The sequence below is a fragment of the Amblyomma americanum genome, chromosome 10 (genome assembly GCF_052857255.1).
Source record: "Amblyomma americanum isolate KBUSLIRL-KWMA chromosome 10, ASM5285725v1, whole genome shotgun sequence".
Classification (NCBI taxonomy): Eukaryota; Metazoa; Arthropoda; class Arachnida; order Ixodida; family Ixodidae; genus Amblyomma; species Amblyomma americanum.
In genome coordinates this window covers 63,715,268-63,737,369 of record NC_135506.1, presented here as the reverse complement: position 1 = coordinate 63,737,369, position 22,102 = coordinate 63,715,268, and the positions used below count along the sequence as shown (strand labels likewise).

The window sequence follows — 22,102 nt, the reverse complement described above, 5'->3', positions numbered from 1 at the left end:
TTACAGTTATTAAATACTTAAAAGCATGTTTTCAACTTGTGTTTGTGCAGGGGTAATAAATATTCTTTGAGCAGCTACAAACTGCAGTGGCTCATAGTAGACTTCAGTGCACAAGATGCGATATGATGGCATTGTGCAGTGCATGCTAAGGCTCAAGAGCACATTATTATCAATAGCTTTGGGGCAAAGACTATATAGATATAGAATGCAGTAATAATGAAGGAAGCAAAACAGTCACTGAAACCACGGTGCATAGAAGAATGTTGCTATTTTCTTTTAATTTGTGGTGTTGATTAATGGAATAATGATACTGTGGTTAATCTGTCGCTTAGACAATTAATTACAAAGCAGAAGAAAAACGATGCTGCCGGCGGGATCGAAACTCACGACCTCCAAAGTTCATGTCCAGTGCTCTGCCATCTGAGCTACAGCGACGGTTGTCCAATCTGCTTTCAGAGGTATTTTTGTTTATGTTTAACGGAACCTTGAAAGTGTTCACTAGCGCCACCCTGATCCATAGCTGCGAACTTAGTACGTCCTGTATCGTTCTGAGTGTGAAGCGGAATGTCATCAGAAGGTAAGGGCGGAACATGTGCGAAAACCCTCTTGTGCTACCTAAATGTGCCTTTAAACTTGCTTTTGACAAGCTTTACATAGGCAGCAAATGCTATTATTATAACACTGACGCTGATAGCGTTCTGGAAAGCCCAAACTCAGCAGCTACCGTCCGCAAAAACGCAAGACCACCCTCCGCAAACACTCAACAAAGCGATACATGACGCATCAACCAACAAGTACATTCACCCATCATTACACAGCGTCCATCACTATACCTCGACCTGAATATTGCGTTCACGAATATCCGGAGCGTTATCCCTAAACGAGACAGGCTCGAAGGCTGCATTACTGATATTGAAGCTGAAGTCGTGCTACTCACTGAAACCTGGCTGAACGACATTATTAGAGACAGTGAAATATTTTCCCCCAACCTTAACTACACAACATACCGGCATGACAGGAAAAACAAGAAAGGCGGAGGCGTTCTCATAGCCATCAAGAACACCTTGTCTTCGTCTCACATCTTTAGTGACGACACTCTTGAGCTCACGTGGGCATCCGTGAATGACAGGGCAAAAAATGTTGTTTTTTGTATTTGCTATCGGCCACCTGATAGTGATTCATCCTTCTGTGATGCGCTGTGCCATGCTTTGAACGACGTCAAAGATAAATTTCCAAATTCTCCCATCTATTTATTCGGCGACTTTAACTTCCCTAACATTAGCTGGCCCTTACTCTCAGTGCTTAATAGATCACCTTCCAAGGAATCAAAACGCTTCCTTGATCTAACACTTGACTAGAACCTACACCAAGTCATTACATGCCCCACAAGAGGAAGTATCATTCTTGACCTACTTCTGACAACCTCCCTCGATGACGTTAAAGGCATAATCACATTACCAGCCATTAGCGATCACAACCTAATTCACATCCGCCTATCATTGTCCATCACAGAGTGGTCCCCAACGAAAAAGATAATAACCGACTACAAAAGGGCTAATTTTGATGCCATCAACCTCGTATTATCAGAATTTTATAACCTTTGTTAAATCCTATTCCGCTCACTCGGTCAATGCCAACTGGGAAATTTTTAAAACTACAATGCTCACATTGAAAAACGCACACATTCCGTCCTTCCTTATAAAATCCGATTGTAACAACGAATGGTTCAATAGAGACCTGAAAAGGCTTCTTAATAGGAAAAAGCATTTTTATTGTAAGGCTAACTTGTATAACATGTCTGAAACTTGGGAGCGATACCATCAATGCGCTAAAGAATACAATGAAAAATTAGCCTCCGCCAAATTGAAGTTTTTTCTTCTGACTTGCATTCTATCCTCCAAACAAACCTTAATAAATTCTGGCGTATTCCGCAAACTGCAATCTTGTAGAATTGAGCTTCTTGACGCTGACCATGAGCCCATAGACAGTAATATGTGCGCGGCAATTCTTAATAATTACTTCTGTTCAGTGTTCTCCTCAGCAACTAGCAGCCCAAATTTTTTGCCAGCCATCGCCGCAATACCCATGCCACAAGTCACAGTCACACCAGCAGAAACAGCGAACTTAATCAGTTCTCTCAAAACTTCATCATCAGCTGGCTGCGATAATATAAACAGTAAACTCCTGTAAAATACTAGTTCAGTCTCAAGCCTCATCCTGCATCTAATTTTTACCCAATCATTGGAATCCGGAGAAGTCCCCGATGACTGGAAGATAGCTGAAATCATTCCAATATTTAAGAAAGGTGACCGCACAAATCCTTCCAACTATCGTCCTATTTTGTTGGCCAGCATTCCTTCAAAATTACTTGAACATGTTATATCGTCAAACTTAATGAGCCATCTAGATTCAATTAACTTCTTTTATCCCCACCAACACGGTTTTCGAAAACACTATTCCTGTGAAACACAGTTGACCGAATTCACACATGACATCCTACACTTTATGGACAATAACCTTCAAATAGACGCCATTTTTTGAGACTTTTCCAAAGCCTTTGACTGTGTTCCTTATTCGCACCTGCTCGCAAAATTCTCCTCTCTAGGCACTCCTCATAACCTAATAACCTGGATTGATCAATTCTTAAATGGGCGCATGCAATTCACTTCATGCAATGGCTACCGCTCATCCCTTACCGATCTATCATCATGTGTCCCCGAGTGGGCTGGCTTATCCCCACTGCTATTCCTCATTTACATCAACGATCTTCCATTAAACACAAGCACCAAATTAAGACTGTTCGCGGACGACTGTGTAATATACAGCCCCCTTCGTGATCCCACTGATAGTCACCTGCTACAAAAAGATATCGACACAATAGCCACATGGTGCGACACATGGCTGATGCCTTTAAACCTTGATAAATGCCAACTGTTGTTGTTCTCTCGCAAACGCGCAGTTATTCATCATTCATACAATATTAACTCAGTCCCGATTGTCCCAACAACGTCATATAAGTATCTCGGATTGCATCTGACATCTTCACTACCTTGGGTAAACCATGTCCAAAGAATATGTTCAGATGCCTCCCATGTCTTAGGTTATCTACGACGTAACCTCAAGTGAACATCTCCCGAAGTAAAAAAAACTTGCTTACCTAACATTTGTTCATCCCAAACTTGAATTTGCATAATCCATCTGGCATCCCTCTCAAGCCTACCTCAATGCCGAACTTGAGGCCATCCAAAACCGTGCGACCCGTTTTATCACCTCTGAATTCTCAAAAGAAATTAGCATCACTGCACTCAAACGTTCTATCTCCCTCCCCACACTTGAGTCACGCCGCATTATTTCATGCCTTTGCCTCCTACACAGCTTTTTATACCATCCGACGTCAAAGCACCCCCTGCTGAAACCACCGATCCGAACTTCCAGTCGCCACAGCCACCCCATAGCCAGCATCAAGAGCCGCACTTTAGCAATGAGCAGTTCTTTTTTTCCTGACGCAATAACCCATTGGAATGCCCTGTCAAATGGGATAGTTTCATGCAACGATCGCAAAACATTTCGCGCGAAACTCACTAGTCGTTTTCAGAACACGTGAACCTGTAGTTGCCCTGTACTTTTTCCTGTATTTTTGTGCTTTTTTTTGCCTACCCTTTTTGTAACCGCTTGATCCTTTCTTTTAGTGTTTACAGTTCCAGTGTTAAGTTTCTTGTGCCTATGTTTTCATCATTAGTGCATATACACAAAACCATTTGTAAGCCCCTCCTTATGTAATGCCTTCGGGCCTTTAAGGATGAAATAAATGAAATGGCATCAAGACTGCCAGAACCGAGACCCTTGTTAAGCTCTTTAGCTTTAGAGCTTTTAAGTGCATAAAAGTCATATACCTTTATCGTCATCATCAGCCTGACTACGCTCACTGCAAGACAGAGGCCTTTGCCGTATTTCTGCAATTAACTCAGTCCTATGCTCGATGCGGCGACTTTATCCCCTTAAACTTCCTAATCTCATCCACCAGCCTTTCTGCCACATAAATTTATGGAACATGGTTTGCTATGTCGCATGCATGGGGTCAATCTGGTTTTGGTACCTTTACCTGAGACACATGGAAATCATAATGTACACTTTGAAGCATATGCCAGGGTTCACTGTGCAGGCTGAGATTTCTTCCTTCAACTTTCAACGCTGCAAGTAGCATTCCTTTTAACTATTTTGTTTTTGCTTGTATATGTGAACTAGTCGATTTTCTGAACGTCCCAGTCTGGCTCTCGCATAGCTCTATTCCTGAAGTCGAAATACTTGCAGAAGTTTGATGGGCTAGCCCCTCAAATCTTGTCAGGTAGGCTGCCAATGGTTGCTTCACTTGTGCTGTGAGTGGTCCGTTTGCCCTGCGCCTCGTCTTAGTTTATGAAACCTTCACTGAGGCCAAGAGTGTGTGCTTTCATGTGTTCGCAGAAATTTGGATCTGGCGGTGATGTGAGGCAATGTTTTTGCATATATAAGAACACTCATCGAACTAGAGGTCGATAAAGCCCGCTGCAAGCAGGTATGCGTTTTGGCCCTCTTCTGCGGAGAGTTTAAAGGTGCACTAAAGAGGATTCTGAGCTCGTTCTTTTACCACACGAGCTTGATCTACACACTCCGAGCATTCTTAAAACTTTTAATTAATGTCATGTGTGGCTGATTTCTTTATTAAATCGTATTAAACGTCCCGGCTCGTGCCTTTTTTTTTAACTCGCCTTCGAAAGTAGGAGGAGTCAGCCAATGCGTGGAGCACCTTTTTGCCAGTCGTATGGCAGCTTCGTTTTCGCTTTCATTTTGTTGTTAGGTTTCCGTTAATAGTTTCAGATGCAGACAACATCGCCACCAATTACGCCCACAGAAATAAAAATACGTATGGATTCATTGCCTTACGTATCACTCCACCAGTGGCAGACAGAGCGGCAAGCCTGTGATTTGGAGACACCTAGCATGCTCGCATTTTTTTGCGTGGGCTCTTCTGTTAAGCAGAGCTTCTGATAGGATGAACAAATTTTCATTGTTCCTTCAGGCTGATCTTAATGGCAATCTACTGTGTTTGAAATTTTGATTGAAATAATTATTCTATCTTGGATGTATTGAACTAAATATACATCATAAGGCACAACGGCCCATATTAGATAGCATGGAGAAAAGTCGTAGTGGAAGAACTGTTGGTCCTACGGCTGCAAAATTTTTTTTTCGTACTGGAGAAATGTTCTTAGATCAACACTGACAAGCAACACTTTTACTTGTGTGTAATGAGGATATGTCCTAAATAGCTCCCCTCCTCAATATTCTTATTCTGATGTGTGAGTTTTCCATGCAGAGCATGGTATTACTCTAATTCAAATAATTTATATGAGCAGACTTTCTGAAAAGTGCTGGAAAGCAATGGAGATGTTGGAGGTGATCTTTTTTTAGGAAAAGCTGCTATATTGTATATGCCATGTATGATACATGCCCCAGCATCATGTTTCGGGAAATTTAGGGCTCACTTCTCATTTTACAACAGAAATTTTGGACCTCACTGGCGGATTTTCTTAGTCTTTCAAACATTTCTTCCAAGCAACAAGGCTTATGACTGTACAGTAATATAGCATAAAAGGTGGTAAATTTGTTGGTTAAGGCTGCTTTTCTAGAGGATTTCAGGTATACAATTCTCTGTATTTCAGGTATACGATTTGAAGCATTTAGTACAACGTGTTTCCATCAGACAACAGCAAACCTACCACTGTGGCTTGTTGGCTGTGGTGCTCAAGTTCTGAGCTATGTGTTAGATTCAGTCCGGAGTATGATGGCACCACATTTTGTGTTGGTGTAATGAAAGGGTGCTCAAAATTTTTGGCACTAGGATCTCCGGCAGCTTTATGTGCCAAGAAACCACCCTCCCTATCCCCTGCCCTCCACACAATCCCTTTTCTGTTTTCTGTTAGCTTATTATCGCCATGAGCTTTACGCTGTAGTTTTTTTTTCTGTGCCTTTTCTTTGGCACCTGTTTGTCATGTGGTTTCCATGCTTAGTGTTAGTGCTTGTGCAGGGAAAGTGTTATGATCGTTTGGTATTGCTTGTGAATAGACCTTTTGTACTTTTTACCATTGCTTTCACTTTTATTGACACTTGTTTTTTTTCTTGCTGTCAGCAATCAGCTTTTTATTAAATGCCATTCTCATGTTCAGACTCATCCAGCTCCATGAGGAAAATGCAGAAAACCACTGTCACAGGACAGACTTTCTACCACATTCATGCGCTTGACCATCTGGGCTGCACACGGAATCCCGTGACGGCTCGACTGGCTTTCATTGAAGACTTATACCTGTGCTACACGGGCGTTTCGATTGCCTTCCAAACAAATGTCATTCGACTCGACTGCCAAATCTGCGCTGCTACACAGGGTTTTTGAACGGCATTCGGTTCATATGACATTCCAGTCGACAGAGCTCCGCGGAGACATTCGAGATTTTGGAATGCCTTCGAGACGCAAGCGCGACTACTCTCTACCGCAGCGTCTTCGCGCCATAGGTGGCAGCATAAGTTTTGAAGAGCAAATATGTTCGTTAAATGATGAAATTCTAAATACTATTTATATACACCACACGGATCTTTTCCAGAAGTTTTGTTAGCAAGCAAATATTTACCGCATACTCTGGAACCCATCGTAGGAAAGAAAAACAGCCATTTTGGCCCGGTGCCAGTTTTTTCACTTTGTGCTGTTGTTTTGCTGTGTTTTGTCTTTATATTTTGTGGGCATTTGCATCTGTGCGTATATTTTAAGTGAGCTTTTTTTTAATTCAGTGAAGTTTATTGCACTTTTTCGTTTTTTGCGACACACGCAGGAGATAGAGCCCATTGTAGCCAACAGACCGCACACAAAAAATGGCAGGGCTATGGGCTTGGGCCTCTATTAGAACAGAGGCATTTAGTAATGAATAAATAATAAAATTTATTAGAAATGACATATTACTTTTAAAAGTAGCAATTTTATAGCGGGCTCTAACTATACAAATTAATCGTTGCTCCTATATTTGTTTAAAACAAAACTTGATATCAGCAGCGCTCCTGTAGCTTGGCGGCAGAATACTGAAGCTTTCGAATGCTTTTGGAATAGTCGTGTAGCACCGTGCGGGTTCGTCCAGTCCGAATGCCATTCTAAGTTTCGAATGCCGTTCGACTCGAATGTCATTTCAACGTACCCGTGTAGCACGGGTATTAGCGTAGTGCGTACTGCGAGCCGCCACTGCGCATGTGCAGATCGCCCTGGAGGCACCAGATGGCACCAGGTGCTGGCCAGCAGCGTGCACACCCGCCACGTCGGACTCATCAGCACGTGCATGCTGTTTGTGCGTAGTAAGCCTAATAATGGAGACATAGCATAGCACAGCCTGCTACCATGATCCACTTCTGTGAGGATGCACCTGCGCTTGTTCAGTGGCGGGCGTGCACCGCTCAGGGGCCACCTGCACATGTGCAGCTGGTGCCTAGAGGAACTGGTTCACTGGAACAGATTGCACTGTGCTGAATCTCTTAATATGGCTTCTTTCACTCCCTGCTCTGGCAGCTGCACAGCCTTGGTTGTTTTTTACGCGACAGCATAAAGAGCTCGTTCTGCTGAAAACCCGACCTCAGCCGTCGTTCATCATCGATCGGAAAAATCACAGAATTCCTGAAACCAGAATATAGAAAAATAAAACGGCCGGCGTTGGGATTCAAACCCAGGCCCTCTGCGTGCCAGGCGGGCACACAACACACAGACACAAAGGGTCGTTGATTCAAGCGTGTTAGAGGGGCATCTAGTGAACGCGTTGTGGTGTGTATGACTTAGTAACGTGTGTGGGGGGGATCGGTACTGCAGTTACAGTGATTTAAATATAGAACCAAATATAAATATGCTAATTAGGCATCAGCAATTGTGCAGAATGAAAAGGCAGTGTTACGTTCTTTCATTGTACTGAAATAAATGGTGTATATGTGGGTGAGTACATTGTGGCTTAGTATGTTGTGCTGTGTAACCTAGATAGTGATTGTTGATTGGTAATTGGTAACATGATCGGTAATTGCATGGGTTAAAGTTTTTCTCTTTTCCAGGTCTCAATATACAGCTGTTAATAACAACAATTCGTCTTTCAGTCAAGTACACTCTGGCGTCCCACAAGGAAGTGTGCTTGGCCCCTTACTTTTCCTAATATTTATCAACGATTTACCGGATTCCATTTCTTCCCATATCAGACTTTTTGCTGATGATTGTGTAATTTATCGCAAAATTTATTCTAACACCGATTGCCAATCCCTTCAATCTGACCTGGATTCAGTAACAGCATGGTGCTCAACCTGGCTTATGCAACTTAACCATTCAAAAACTAAATTGATGTCTTTTACTAACCGAATGTCTCGAATTCAAACAGCATACTCTAAATAATAGCTCACTCGAGCTAGTCACCAGGAGGGCACGGCATCTGGCCTGCGGACAGCATGGCTCACCCGCTGCTGCTGTTTGTGCAGGTTCTGCCGTGGATTTTGCATGCGACGCCCACCCCGGTATCAACGACCAACATCACCGTGATACAACCCCTGATGCTTTGCGCGGGCCACGTCACAAGCAACAACACAATCAAGGGATATCGACCACGAGATGTGACGTCACCAGCAGCCGATCTACTTAAGGAACAACGCGACACCGACCAGATCAGAGGGCATGGCATCTGGCCTGCGGACAGCATGGCTCACCCGCTGCTGCTGTTTGTGCAGGTTCTGCCGTGGATTTTGCATGCGACGCCCACCCCGGTATCAACGACCAACATCACCGTGATACAACCCCTGATGCTTTGCACGGGCCACGTCACAAGCAACAACACAATCAAGGGATATCGACCACGAGATGTGACGTCACCAGCAGCCGATCTACTTAAGGAACGACGCGACACCGACCAGATCAGAGGGCACGGCATCTGGCCTGCGGACAGCATGGCTCACCCGCTGCTGCTGTTTGTGCAGGTTGGTTCCCCATCCACAGACTGCTGTTACCGTAGTGACAATAGATTTTTAGTCGTCCTGCCGTGCCCTGGTAGGCTTCATTGCATTGTTATTGACTGATGGTCCGTGCTAATGCTGCTGATGTCGGGAGACATAGAAGAAAACCCCGGACCTAAGACAGCTGAGCTGTTACAGACAATTATAGATAATCAAGCCGCGTCTGACTGCCGGTTGACTAATATCAGCAAGGATATTGGTCAGCTGAATGAAAAGACTGATAGACTGACTGATTCTCTGGCAGTGATACAAGAATTGAACAAAAGAATTGAATATCTTGAGGTAACAGTTCAGCAACAGGCCAGAAAACTGATTGAGTATGAAAACTATAGTCGTCGTAACAATCTGCTGGTTTTTGGTGTTTCTGAAAAAATCGGCGATTCAGAGACGGAGTTAAAGGCAGCTGTCATAGATAAAATTTTTTATGATACGCTGGGAGTTGAAGTAAAAACCGTCGAAAAAATCCATTGCATAGGGAAAAAGAACAAAGAACGGCCTAGGCCAATTATTATGAAATTTTATGACAGCAGAGAAAAACAACAAGTGCTGAAGAACTGCAGCAAACTGAAAGGACAATCGGTTAGTGTGAGCAATGACTATGCGAAGGAAACGGTAGCGGTGCGAAGGAAGTTGTGGGAAAGTGCCTCTGCTGAAAGGGCGCAGGGCGAGAAGGTCTTTTTGATCGACGACAAGCTCAAAATAAATGACAAGTTATACACATGGGACAACGAGAAGAACGCACGCTCGCTCCTGAACTCCCGAGATAAGTTCAAGCACCGCACTCGGAAAGCAGGCAACTCGCATGATGGCTCTGACACCTCGGATAATTCCGGCGAATCAACACCTAAACTCACCCCGTCATAGCTACGAATCTTATCATTGAATGCTCGTAGCCTTTTTAACAAAGTAACCGAGTTAGAATATGTATTACTGACAGAAAGGCCACACGTGCTCGTCATAACCGAAACATGGCTAAACAACGGTGTGCCTAGTCACTGTATAGTGCCCCCAAAGGATACTCGTGGTGGGGGTGTTGCAATCATTGTCAAAAGATCTATAGATGCAGTAATGGTCGAGTGCACTTTGCCTGAAACAGTTTGGTGCAAAATTACTTATGCGAGTGTTGCTTACCTTGTTGGCGCAGTGTATAGGCCGCCTGCCACTTCACCAGAGTTTTTGGATGACCTTAATATGTTCTTATGCACTCACTTGAACCGTACCACCAGACTAATAATGACCGGAGATTTTAATTTGCCTAGCATTAGCTGGGACAGGCTCCTACCTGGGAACGTTGAAATTTCTAGTTCCGAAGCACTGCTGCAGATAATGTTTTCGCACAATCTTAAACAAATCGTGGAAGAAGACACGAGGGTAACACACGAATCCCAGTCACTTTTGGACTTGTTGTTTCTTTCGGACAGAGTGGGTGACTGTACTGTGTCTGTTAAAGACGGGATATCTGACCACAGAATGGTTTCTGTGGACATTCCGATCAGAACAAACACTCGTGGCCAACCCTTTGTATCTGTACAATTTAAGGCTTATAGGCAGGCAGACGACACATCCATTCAAGATTTTTTAGAAATGTCATATAATGAATTCGAACTTGCCTGCGATTGTGAACCAGTTGAAAACCTATGGCTACGTTTCAAGAATATCATAAAACATTGCGTTGACAGATTCATTCCAACTCGAGAAAAGAAAATAAAACCCCGTAACCCTTGGATTAATCGACCTATTATACACATCAAGTGCAAGATAAAGAGGCTGCTCAGGAGAAAAGTGAGCTCAGCTGAGGTATCGAAATTGCGAAGGAGTTTAAAAATGGCTCTGATGGAATCAAAAGAGCAATTTTTTAATAAAAAATTAAGTAGCTTCGTTAAAACGGCACCTCGGAAGTTTTGGCTTTACCTTAGTGGCAATAAAGAGGAAATCAATAGAATTCAAATTAGTGAGAACATAGTAACAGAAAAAACAAAAATAGCAGATCATTTCAATAACTTTTTCCAGTCTGTTTTTTCTAAACCAAGCAATGATGACTGTGACGCGTGCCCGCCTTCCTCCCTTTCATGTTCGATGGAAGACCTGGTCGTGACCCAGGCCGGCGTGTTTAATCAATTGTTACTTTTGGATTCTAAAAAGGCTAGCGAGCCGGATGGGATTCCAACCCAGTTTTTAAAGCGATACGCTGAGTGGATATCACTTTTCTTGACGATAATCTTTACAAAGTCCCTACACACTAACTCGTTGCCACAAGATTGGCGGTGCGCAGTCGTAACACCTGTTTTTAAAAACGGCGACCGACTACTCGCAAATAATTATCGCCCAATTTCCCTGACAAGTATCAGCTGTAAACTATTGGAACATATCATAAGTAAACATATACTAACTTTCCTCGAGGATAACGCGTTCTTTTATCAGCATCAGCACGGGTTCCGAAGAGGGCTATCTACCATAACACAGCTCATAGAAACGATACATGATTTTAGTTCAGCCATACATGCCCAGGAACAAATAGATGTCATTTGCGTAGATTTTGCAAAAGCATTTGACAAGGTTCCACACAGTAAATTACTTTTCAAGTTACACAAAGCAGGAATTAGCGAAACCATTCTTAAGTGGATTAAAGCCTATTTGAATAATCGCAGGCAGGTTGTGCATGTGGATGATTGTTTTTCTTCTACATTAGAAGTATTTTCTGGCGTTCCTCAAGGGTCGGTTTTAGCTCCATTACTGTTCCTAATTTATATTAATGATATTAACGAGGTTACCGAGTCTCCCGTAGAATTGAAGCTTTTTGCAGACGACTGTTTAATTTATTCTCGAATAACACAAGCTGCCGACCAAATTAGAATAAACCGTGTCCTTAATTCCTTGCATCTTTGGTGCGAAAAATTGGGCATGGAAATTAATTACACAAAATCAACTTTTACGCATATAACTAGTAAGAAGACTTTGCAGTTATTTTCTTATAATGTCGGAAAAAATAATCTAAAAAATGTTGATACCTTCAAGTATTTAGGCGTCACAATTGCACATAATCTGCAGTGGCATAATCATATTAATAATGTGTGCTCGACAGCTTCCCAAAAACTTTACTTCCTGAGGAAGAAATTGGAACATGCAACAAAAGATGTCAAACTGATAGCTTACAAAACATTCATCCGCCCATCCTTGGAGTACGCTTGTGTCGTCTGGAGCCCGCACCAAAAAGTTCTAAAAGATAAACTGGGACGAATCCAAAGAATGGCTGCTCGGTTTATATCGTCAAGATACAGAAGGGACTCAGTGACGGAAATGCTGAACTCATGTGGGCTCGAGTCACTGGAAAATCGAAGGAAAAAATCAAGACTAAAACTTTTCTTTCAAATAATTCAAGGGCACTTCAAGATAAAATCAGATAGATATGTTCAGCCTCCGGGAAGACGGAACGCGAGAACAAGCCACACTCGATCGATCAAGCCTTACGACTCACGTATTGATGTTTTTCGTTACTCTTTTTTTCCTGATGTCATCGAAATTTGGAATGCTTTGCCTGTGTAAGTTGTCGAACAGTCGGAAGTGCACAAGTTCGAACGTTCTATCGATATTTTGTGTCGGGGGCACCCAACTTGATGTTATGAGACATGAATTTTTTCTGTTGTACATTGCATTGTATTCCCTCCCTGTAACGACCCTCAAGCGAGGGTCAACAGTATCAATAAAATAAAATAAAATAAGTACTTAGGACTTCACCTTCATTCAGACTTAGCATGGAACCACCATATTAACCTTATGCTTGCATCTGCTAATCGGTCATTAGGTCTCTTAAAACATAACCTAAAGCATGCTCCTCCTCACCTCCGTGCCCATGCCTATACCACTCTAATTCGACCTAAAATCGAATATGCCTCGGCTATTTGGGACCCTCACCAATCTTACCTAATAAATAACATTGAATCATTGCAGAACCGCGCCGTTCGTTTTATTTACTCCGATTATTCACGTAACACCAACATCACAGCCTTAAAGAAACGCGCAGGTCTCCAGGATTTATGTCTCCGCCGCAAAATTGCACGACTATCACTTTTTCATAAACTTTATCATCATCCATCACTTCATAACGACTTTTTTTCTTTGCCTCCTTCGATTTTTGACCGCCGCGATCATCCCTTTAAAGTTAGGCGTTTCACGTGCAGAACATTTAACTATGCACATTCATTCTTACCACGCACAATATCTGACTGGAACACTCTGCCTTCACATATCGCAACCACCACTGATCCTGATAAATATTTTAATCTTATATCTTCAATAACTACTGCTTAACTCTTCGCATACATTGTTATTTTTTCATGGCTTCCTTTATAGGGTATGTTATTGCAGGGTATGTTATTAAATGATTCATTGCATTAGTGTTCTGTTTGTATAATTTTAATACTGCAGTAATCTTCGTTCTTTGCCGCGCTGCCATTCTTTTGATTCTTTTGCTTACTTATGTCATGCGAAGTGTCTTATTTTTGCTTTTGTTGTTTTATATTTGTGGTTTTCTTCTATTCTGTTCATTTGCCTGTGCCCCCCCTATGTAATACCCTCTCGAGGGCCTTTAGGGGTATTCTGTATAAATTGCAATTGTAATCGATGACCATGATCAGTAATGTGATTGTGGATTTGTAAACGATAACAAATGAGAAAGAAAAATAAAAAGAAGGTGTTATCAAGTCTACTCTTAAGGCGAAGCTTAAGCGTCGTCCTAATTTTTTCTCTTTCGTCAGATATTGTTTTCAGTGCATATAGGAAGTTTTCATTAGTCGTTGATAATATTGGCGAGGTCTTGAAAGTCATTGAAAATGCTTGTATTTTTGTATTCAAAACCAGCATCAACCCTGTGCTTAGTAAGAATCAACATTTTCTGAACTTAAAAGTAATGAGTGCAGAAATTACCATTATATATAATGCCTGGGTGCTGTGAACAGACTGAAGATGTGGCACTATTGAAAACTTGGGCCATGAATTGTATTAGCTTAGAGTTGGTTTTGTCATCAATAATTTTGAAGGCTATTCTAAATTTACAGAGTATGCACTGGAAGAGCAAAAGTCATGTTTGTTTTGAACTTTTCGGGTTTGTGTCTATAGTGTTCGTAGTGTGTTGCATGCACCTTATGTGTGCTGGTGAACAGGCAAAGGGCTCTTTACTGAATGTAGCCCTCAGCCACTGGTATTCCAGCCCCAGTGGTAGTAGTGCCAGTGTTATAACAATGCCACTAACGCAAATTCTTCAGCCTGCACTGGTGTCATTCCCCACCTCTTAGTTTCTAAATTCTTCTTCTGTAGCATCTGGTTTTCGAGGAAAGTTGTGGTGCAACAGTGCATGAAAAATGCTGAAGGGAAATTCTGCTTGGAGGTTATGCATTTTCTGCTTTTGTTTATTTATTTTTCAGGCTGCAGCTTGGCTTTGGACATGGCTGATGAAAGACGAAGTCTCTCATTGCACCAATCTGACGATTAATCTTGGACAAGGGACTGTCACTTGCCAACTTGTCTCGCTGTGATGGAGCTTGTTGAGTGTCTCAGCTTCTGTTTCACAACAGAACTGTAGCATTTTTGCTGAGCATTTTGTATGATGCTTCATCAGCGTGCTCATGTTTATGCAGATATAAGTCTCATACTTTCACTTTGCATTCTTGGAATCAATTACTCTACTACCATATCACCTTTTACCTTCATTACAACATTCGAACTGCAGCTAAATTAAGTATGCTTCGAAGGCTCCTGCTGACATTATCATGGAGGTGAATGCATATGCTCAAATAAGATTGTGATGTTCAGAGCAGTCATGCTGTATTAATAAACAGTATCGGGTGACTATAAATTGTAGAGTGTGTAACAGTTGGCCAGATGGCTTCTGGGGACTGTCTTTATAGAGTTGTATATTTTCTGCTTATTAGAGTGCTTGCCCAAAAGAGTCTCTAATAACTCGTGTGTTCTTGAGAAGCTGAATAGCGATACAAGAGTCACAAAACGTTGCAAGAAAAAGTTTTGTGCTAGTCCAATATAAATAGTGGAGACCCCCTAGGTGGAGCAAATTTTCAATTCAATTAGCAATTACTGCATAATTAACATTTAGTGCTGTACTTGGCATTCAGGTTGAGGGAACCAATGGGTATTGTCTCGAAGACAAAACCAGTGTTTTTCTGCATGGGAGCAGAAAGGGCTGGTGCGAGTTTTTGCAGCTGGAAAAGACAAGTCCTCTTGTCGAAATGTTGGCTAAACGCCCTGAGGCTCCCCACTCCCTCGTTCACTGTGTGTTGTCTGGGTGTGCAATAATTGGTCATGTTATCTGTGAACAGCTTATTATGTACTGCATTAAGTGCAGGTAGATGCACCTGTATACAATTGTTTTTGATGTTGTTGCCCATAAGCAGTGTTCTTACATAAGAAGTCTTCGAAGTTTTGTTACCATGCTGGATGTTTTTTGATCTGGTAAAATGAAGCCACAGTGTTGCTGCTGTTCCGTTTCATATTGCGTATTCCGGAATGATAGTGAAGAGTTACTGCTCTGCCATTTCATATTGTGTATTCCGTAATGTTAGTGAATTGAGTCAAATTTTGGAAGCTTCTTTTTATGGATGCAGTAAATTTTTGCGGCTGCAGCTATGTCAGAGCATTTCATTAACTTGGAATAACAATAATGTTAGTTTTTTACTTCACAGTGATTCCATAGAAATATGCTTGTCAGTTACTGGTTTTATTTATTTCCAATTTTTATTTACAAATACAGTTGTGCCTCGTTATTATGGACATTTTGGCTGCTGAGCGAAAGTGTCCTTAAAGTGAGTCGTCCATAAGAATGAATCATGAACAAAAACAAACAAAAGTTTGGGAAAAATGTTTTATGATTAATGACTTCTCAGCATAGTGGCAGGCAGTGAAGTGGTGATTCATTAGGTTGCCATTGTTTTAAATCGTGCAGTGCAGGTTTTAGCATGTTTTGAGCACCTAGTGATCCATGAGACACGTGATGCCTCTTGGTGTGATGAAGCATTTTCTACTGGGATTGGTCACATCCCAAGAACCTCTGTACTCACTCGGCTGACAGCTGTTGAATGTGGTTCTCAACATAGTGCACAGAAAGCATTCTTTTTCCTCAACCATTCATGCGTTGTGGCAAATAGTAATGCGTATCGAGCAGGCACTTTGCCGCTCTAAAGCATGAAACCACACACGCACACAAAAGACCATTACTACGGCATTTTCAATTTTTCACTCCCTTTAACTGGTGTTCTGCACTTAGAATACCACGGGCAGAAGGTCTGGCAGTGGTATTCAATATTGTTTTCTTTTCACTGTCCATATTAATGGGAGAAAAATACATCGGTCCCAATTGGCTTCATACATTTTCACCCTGTTCATTGTCCGGACAGCAAGTTTACATATTAACAAGGTGTAAATACAATGAAAAAGTCTGGTCCACAGAAAAAATTTTCTATAATTTGAGTCGTCTATATAAACAGAGGTCGTATTAATGGGGCACAACTCTCCTATTGCCTATGTAGAGAGACATTGGAGGAGTGGATACAAAAAGTAATTCACAGAAGAACAACGTATTATCAAGCAATGTGAAAAAGCAGTGCACTGGCAAACTCCTCAAGAGGCAAACTACGCAGAGAACCATCAAGGGCATTCCATAATTTGGTGCTCATGGGAAAAAATAAAAGTTTTTAACTACAGTCTAAAGGCACTGTGCATGTCCATGCATTTTTTGAATGCCAACAATCAACAGTCAGTTTTCAGTTGCCATGTTTGTGGAGACCACCACCCTTGAAAGATCAATCATTTAGCCTCGTTATAGTTTACTTTTAATTTATGCGACCTTTTGTTCTTTTTTTGCAAGTATGTTGACAGTGTTGGGAAGGCTGCATTACTGTGTGCATCGGCAACAACAGCAAATTCAAGCATAATGCTTCCAGGGTTCTTGTTACTATGGGTTCGAGGGGAAGTGGTACCCTAAAAAAAATGTTCTTTGCTTATAGAGTGTAAGCTTGTGTTGCCAGAAGCTCAGTGCCTAATAATGCTTAACTGTGGAAAGTATGCTTCTTTTCTGATAAGTGATGGAAGAAATTGATAAATGTTACTGAGCCACTCATGGAATTTTAAGCGCTTTACTTGGCTATAATTTCCATGATGCTTTTACTATTATGCTGCTTGTTATCTGCTGTGCTAATCTAAAATGCATGTGAACTTAAGCACAAAACTTCTGTTATTTAAAGACTGTTGTTTGAATTAATCTTTGTTTAACTTGTTCTGAGTGAGATTATCCTCGCCATTAAATCTTGAGAAGGTACAGACTCCGGTCAATGCATGGGGATGTACCTCTTGCATTTTACAAAATATATTATTTTTTGCACAGGTGCAGTCCTAGAACCTACCAGCCATGGCTCATCACCTCAACGAACATCACAAGCCGGAAAGAAGCAGTATGTGTGCCCTGAGTGCGGCTATGCCACAGTTTTTTCCCATCGCTTCAATAACCACCAGAGGACACATACCGGAGAGCGCCCCTTTCGGTGCTACCACTGCAACAAGAGCTTTGCACGATGCGACTACCTGACATACCACCTCCGCATGCACTCAGGTGAGAAGCCCTTCCAGTGCATGCATTGCAGCCAAGGCTTTGCTGGGAGTGGCAGGCTTACAAAGTGCCTTTGTGTCTACATAGGCAAGAAGCTGTACAAATGCATTTTGTGTCCCACGGCTTTAGTAACTTGAGTCTCAGCTAAATTGTCCTGTACAATTCCATAATAATCCAAACCTGTTGCAGTGTTTTTTGCCCTAAGTGTATTTGCTCTTTGGCTGCATTCCGTGTACTATCTGGACAGATATTCACCTAAAAGCATCTGCTGTTTAATAATGGCAGGAAGCATTCTGGCAGCCTTCCGGTGTGCAGTTCCAGGGAAGCATTATGCATTTTAGGAGTCTGCTGATTTGGCTGAGAGGTTTTTAAAGGGGTACAGGAGTATAAATACCATGTTAACAAAAGTCTCTTGGTCCAATATTTCCGAATAGCTCTCAGATGTAAGGAAATTTTATGGTGAATGCCATTGAACAGTATTGGTTTCCAATCGATGAATTGTGAGCACAAGGGTCAGGAAAGCACGCTGTTCATGGAAAGATGTGATTGCTATACATTAGTTCATTCTGGTTTAGAGTGTTTTTAAACATAATGCTGTTTGACTTTTGTGTTCTGGTAATAGTAAATGAGCTTAAGGAATTAGCTGTGGGAAATCAGATGGACAGTGCAAAGTACTATGTGCCTTGAATGCTTACTTCTGCTTCAATGTTTTCCTTGTTCTAAAGAGAGGACAGAAGAATTCCTCTTTGTTTTCTGCGCATACAACAATTTGTACAGGAAATCAGGAAATATGGGAAATCGGTACTCACTTTCTTGATATCTTGCATAGAATTTTTTTTTAGGAACTGCAAGAAATACCGCATAAAGGCACACTTGAAAAAAGTATCTTCAATACCGATACCTGGTACCCTCAAGTTAAGGTACTGGTATAAGATATTGAACCAAAATCGATTTCCAATACAGATACTCTATACTGTATCGTCGATACTTCAATACACCACTAAAACCGCCAATACTAATAAACTGATATGATATGATAAGAAATTTCTTCATGCTTTCTGGAATTGTTAGTGTATTTGATACAGCACAATGTATTTGAAAGAGTTTAATCATTTTTGTAACTTGAAACTGTTTCTTATGGTCATCATTTCTTACCGCAGTATTTACCGTGTGCCTCTGCCTTTTCCCTGTGGTAAAAGGTCCAAGCTGTATGCACTTGAAAAAGCCTAACAGTTATTTCCCTGGCACTATGTTTAACAGATGTTTGAAGTTGAACATACCTCATTAAAGGCTAGATTTTTAAAAAACAGAATAAAAGGGCTAAGACTTTTTTTGGGCAAAGTGTATCTTGCTAACCTTTGTTGTTTACACTTTTCTTATTTAACTGTAGTAACAACATTTCCTCAAACTGTTGGTCCAAAAGAGCCTCGCGATGCGGCCATGCTTTAGGAGACAGCTCTTGGCATGTGCGAATAATCGATAACTTCGAGTACTCAGTCGAGTAGTAGATTATTTGATATTCAATTCAATCCGAATGTATAGAATTCGAAATCTTTTTTTATTTGTCTCGAGTGAATAACATTGTTGGAAGTTTTGCTGCACGGTTCAGCATATCTCTTTCAGGATGGCACCGCGGTGCGCGCGCAACCGGAGCCCCAAATTTGCACCGCATGCCTGGCATATGCTGGTGCCAGTCTGTGCATTCTCATGGCAACAGGCGCGAGCAGGCTGAAGCACAGCACCCAGATATCTGTACCTGCCAGGCACCTGCAGCCGTGCTACCCGCAGTGCACACGTGCCATAACCGGTATGGTGGCATGCATCAGTTGAGAGATCTAGCTTAGCGCGATATGCTTCCACACGCCACTAGTGTGCACGTGCTGACTGGACCCGACGGGGCAGGTCTGCAAACAGCTGGCCGGCGCCTGGCGCCGTGTGTGGGTTCCTCGAGCCGATCTGGGCATGCACAGTGGCTCCCCGCGGAAGTGGATTGTGCTATGCTGATCATCTGTAATTGGAGGGCGCGCGGCACCCTTCACTTCTGCAGAATGAGTCTGAGCTAACTGCAGCTGACACAGCTGGTCTTCTTCATGTGAAATTTGCTAAACTTGAAAGGAAGCTAGCATGAGACACGTGGAGATGGGTGCCCCTATACGACACCTGATGCGGGGTGGCCTAGCAGGTGTCATGGAGCCACTGCTTAAGAGTACAACTGCCCAATGACACAATCGCAATTCAGAGTGGCATTTGGAGCCCCACATTTTGGCTTCACACCCCACAGATATGCCAGCAGGAGGTGAACTGCAAATCATGCTGGGTCTAAAAATTAACATGCAGAAAACCAAAGTAATGTTCAACAGTCTAGCAAAGGAACAGCAGTTCACAATTGGCAGTGAGGGCCTGGATGTGGTAAACAAATACTTAGGGGAGGTAGTGACAGCTCATCCAGATCATGAGAGGGAAATAACTATAAGGATAAGAATGGGGTGGAGCGTATATGGCAACTTCTCTCAGATTATGAATGGCAGTTTACCAATATCCATCAAGAGAAAAGTGTACAACAGCTGTATCTTACCAGTACTCACCTACGGGGCAGAAACGTGGAGGTTAACGAAAAGGTTTCAGCTGAAGTTGAGGACAACGCAGCCAGACATGGAGAGAAAAATGATGGGTGTAATGTTAAGAGACCGGAAGCAAAGTAAGCAGAATGGGTGAGGGAGCAAACACAGGTTAATTACATCCTAGTCGAAATCAAGAAAAAGAAATGGGCTTGGGCAGGGCATGTAATGTGAAGGCAAGATGACCACTGGTCCTTAAGGGTAACGGAGTGGATTTCAAGGGAATGCAAGCGTAGCAGGGGGCGGCACAAATTTCGGTGGGCGGATGAGATCAAGAAGTTTGCAGGCAAAGGGTGGATGCAGTTGGCAAAGGACAGGGTTAATTGGAGAGGCATGGGAGCGGCTTTTGCCCTGCAGTGGGTGTAGTCAGGCTGATGGTGATGATGATGATGATGAGATATGCCAGCACTGCACGTTGGTCAGCTCCCTCAATTTCCAATAGTAATTTTTACAGAAAGTCGAGACAGTTTCATTGAATGTGACAAAGCTTCCGTATTCTTCCTTTTTTTCATGCAGTGGGCTTGCTTGTTCGAAAAATACATGATTTTGAAAATGTCTATTGCGTCGTTCAACCTTTTTGTATGCCAGAAGCGTCTGAAATATTCGCTTCAGAATTATTCGAAAAAATTACTATTTTCTTCGAATTCACTTTGAACAAAAAGAAACCCTATTCACACATGCCTAGGAAACCCGGAGTGCGGGGGTTAAATTTTAATTTATTTAATATAGAGCAATGAAATGCAGTAGCCATGTTTAGAAGTGCAGCAAATTAATAAATACAAAATTTCACTTATATTTCTTTAGTAGTCGTGCCATTATAAATTTTTATGTGCTTGACTAAACTTTCAGAAAGCCTTATGTGACAAGAAAACATGATAGGAGCCTGCAGTAGCCTTATATTTTAGCCAAAATATTTGTTCATGCAATGACATTCTTAAATATTTTCATCAGCCTGATTTTTTCTACACCAAAAATTATATTTATGCTTGCATAATGCACTCATTTTCATCACGTCAAAGTAGTTGCTGAGAAAAAAACTGAGAAAGTAATTTTGCAAAAAATAAGAACATCACTGTATAAAGAATTTGTCAAGGAACACAGTGCAACGAACTGCATGAAAATCTATGAAGCCATTGTCATACTGTGCTTTCTGCAAGCACGGAAGTCGGGCCAAAGACGCTTTTGAGAAAACAGGCACTGAAGTTGCACTAATAGCCACTTTTTTCTACCTATGGTCACAAACACATTTTTAAAATTCTGGCTGTTTTTGAGAAAATTTGTTTGAATGTGATCAAAAAGACTTTATAGGTGCCAAGTCTGGTGTTTTCAAAAATTCTATTTTTTTTTCGAGATTTTTGCAATTGAACCTTGTGTTCCTCTTTAAGCAAAGCAAAAATAAAAAAACTAAGTCCTGGTCAACGGAGAAACTGCTATTGTTGGCGTTGGCATGTCGAAAGTTGGGATAGGTCGAGAGTGGGACAATGTTACAACCACGTGACCTTGCACAGGTAATTAAAGCACCCCACAATGATCACACAGTACAACAATGATCTCTATGCCTAATGGCAAACATCTGGAATAAAAATAAATGATCACCGCAGAAAAACAGTCGAGCCGAGACTCGAACCGCTACCCCTGGAGTCATGAGCTGGGCGCGCTACTTCTCCACCACTGAAGAACCTTTTATTTTGTTTATTGCCTTCAAAGAGGGGGGAATACAATACAAGTCAGGTAGTTATTAACAATACTGCAGCACTTTTAGTTGACAGCGCACATTCCAACTTTTTCAGTTGTCTCAAATTTCAAAACAGCAATACAATTT

General features: G+C 41.8%; 1 protein-coding gene across 1 annotated transcript in view; it reads left to right on the top strand.

Annotated features, from left to right (window-relative positions):
• The first annotated feature begins 14,393 nt into the window (after positions 1 to 14,393).
• LOC144108358 (uncharacterized) overlaps positions 14,394 to 22,102 on the top strand; it is a 51,356-nt gene continuing 43,647 nt past the window's right edge. The window contains exon 1 of the mRNA XM_077641612.1: positions 14,394 to 17,665. Within this exon, the coding sequence (XP_077497738.1) occupies positions 17,392 to 17,665 (274 nt within the window). The 5' untranslated portion in view covers positions 14,394 to 17,391. The remainder of the gene's footprint in view (positions 17,666 to 22,102) is intronic.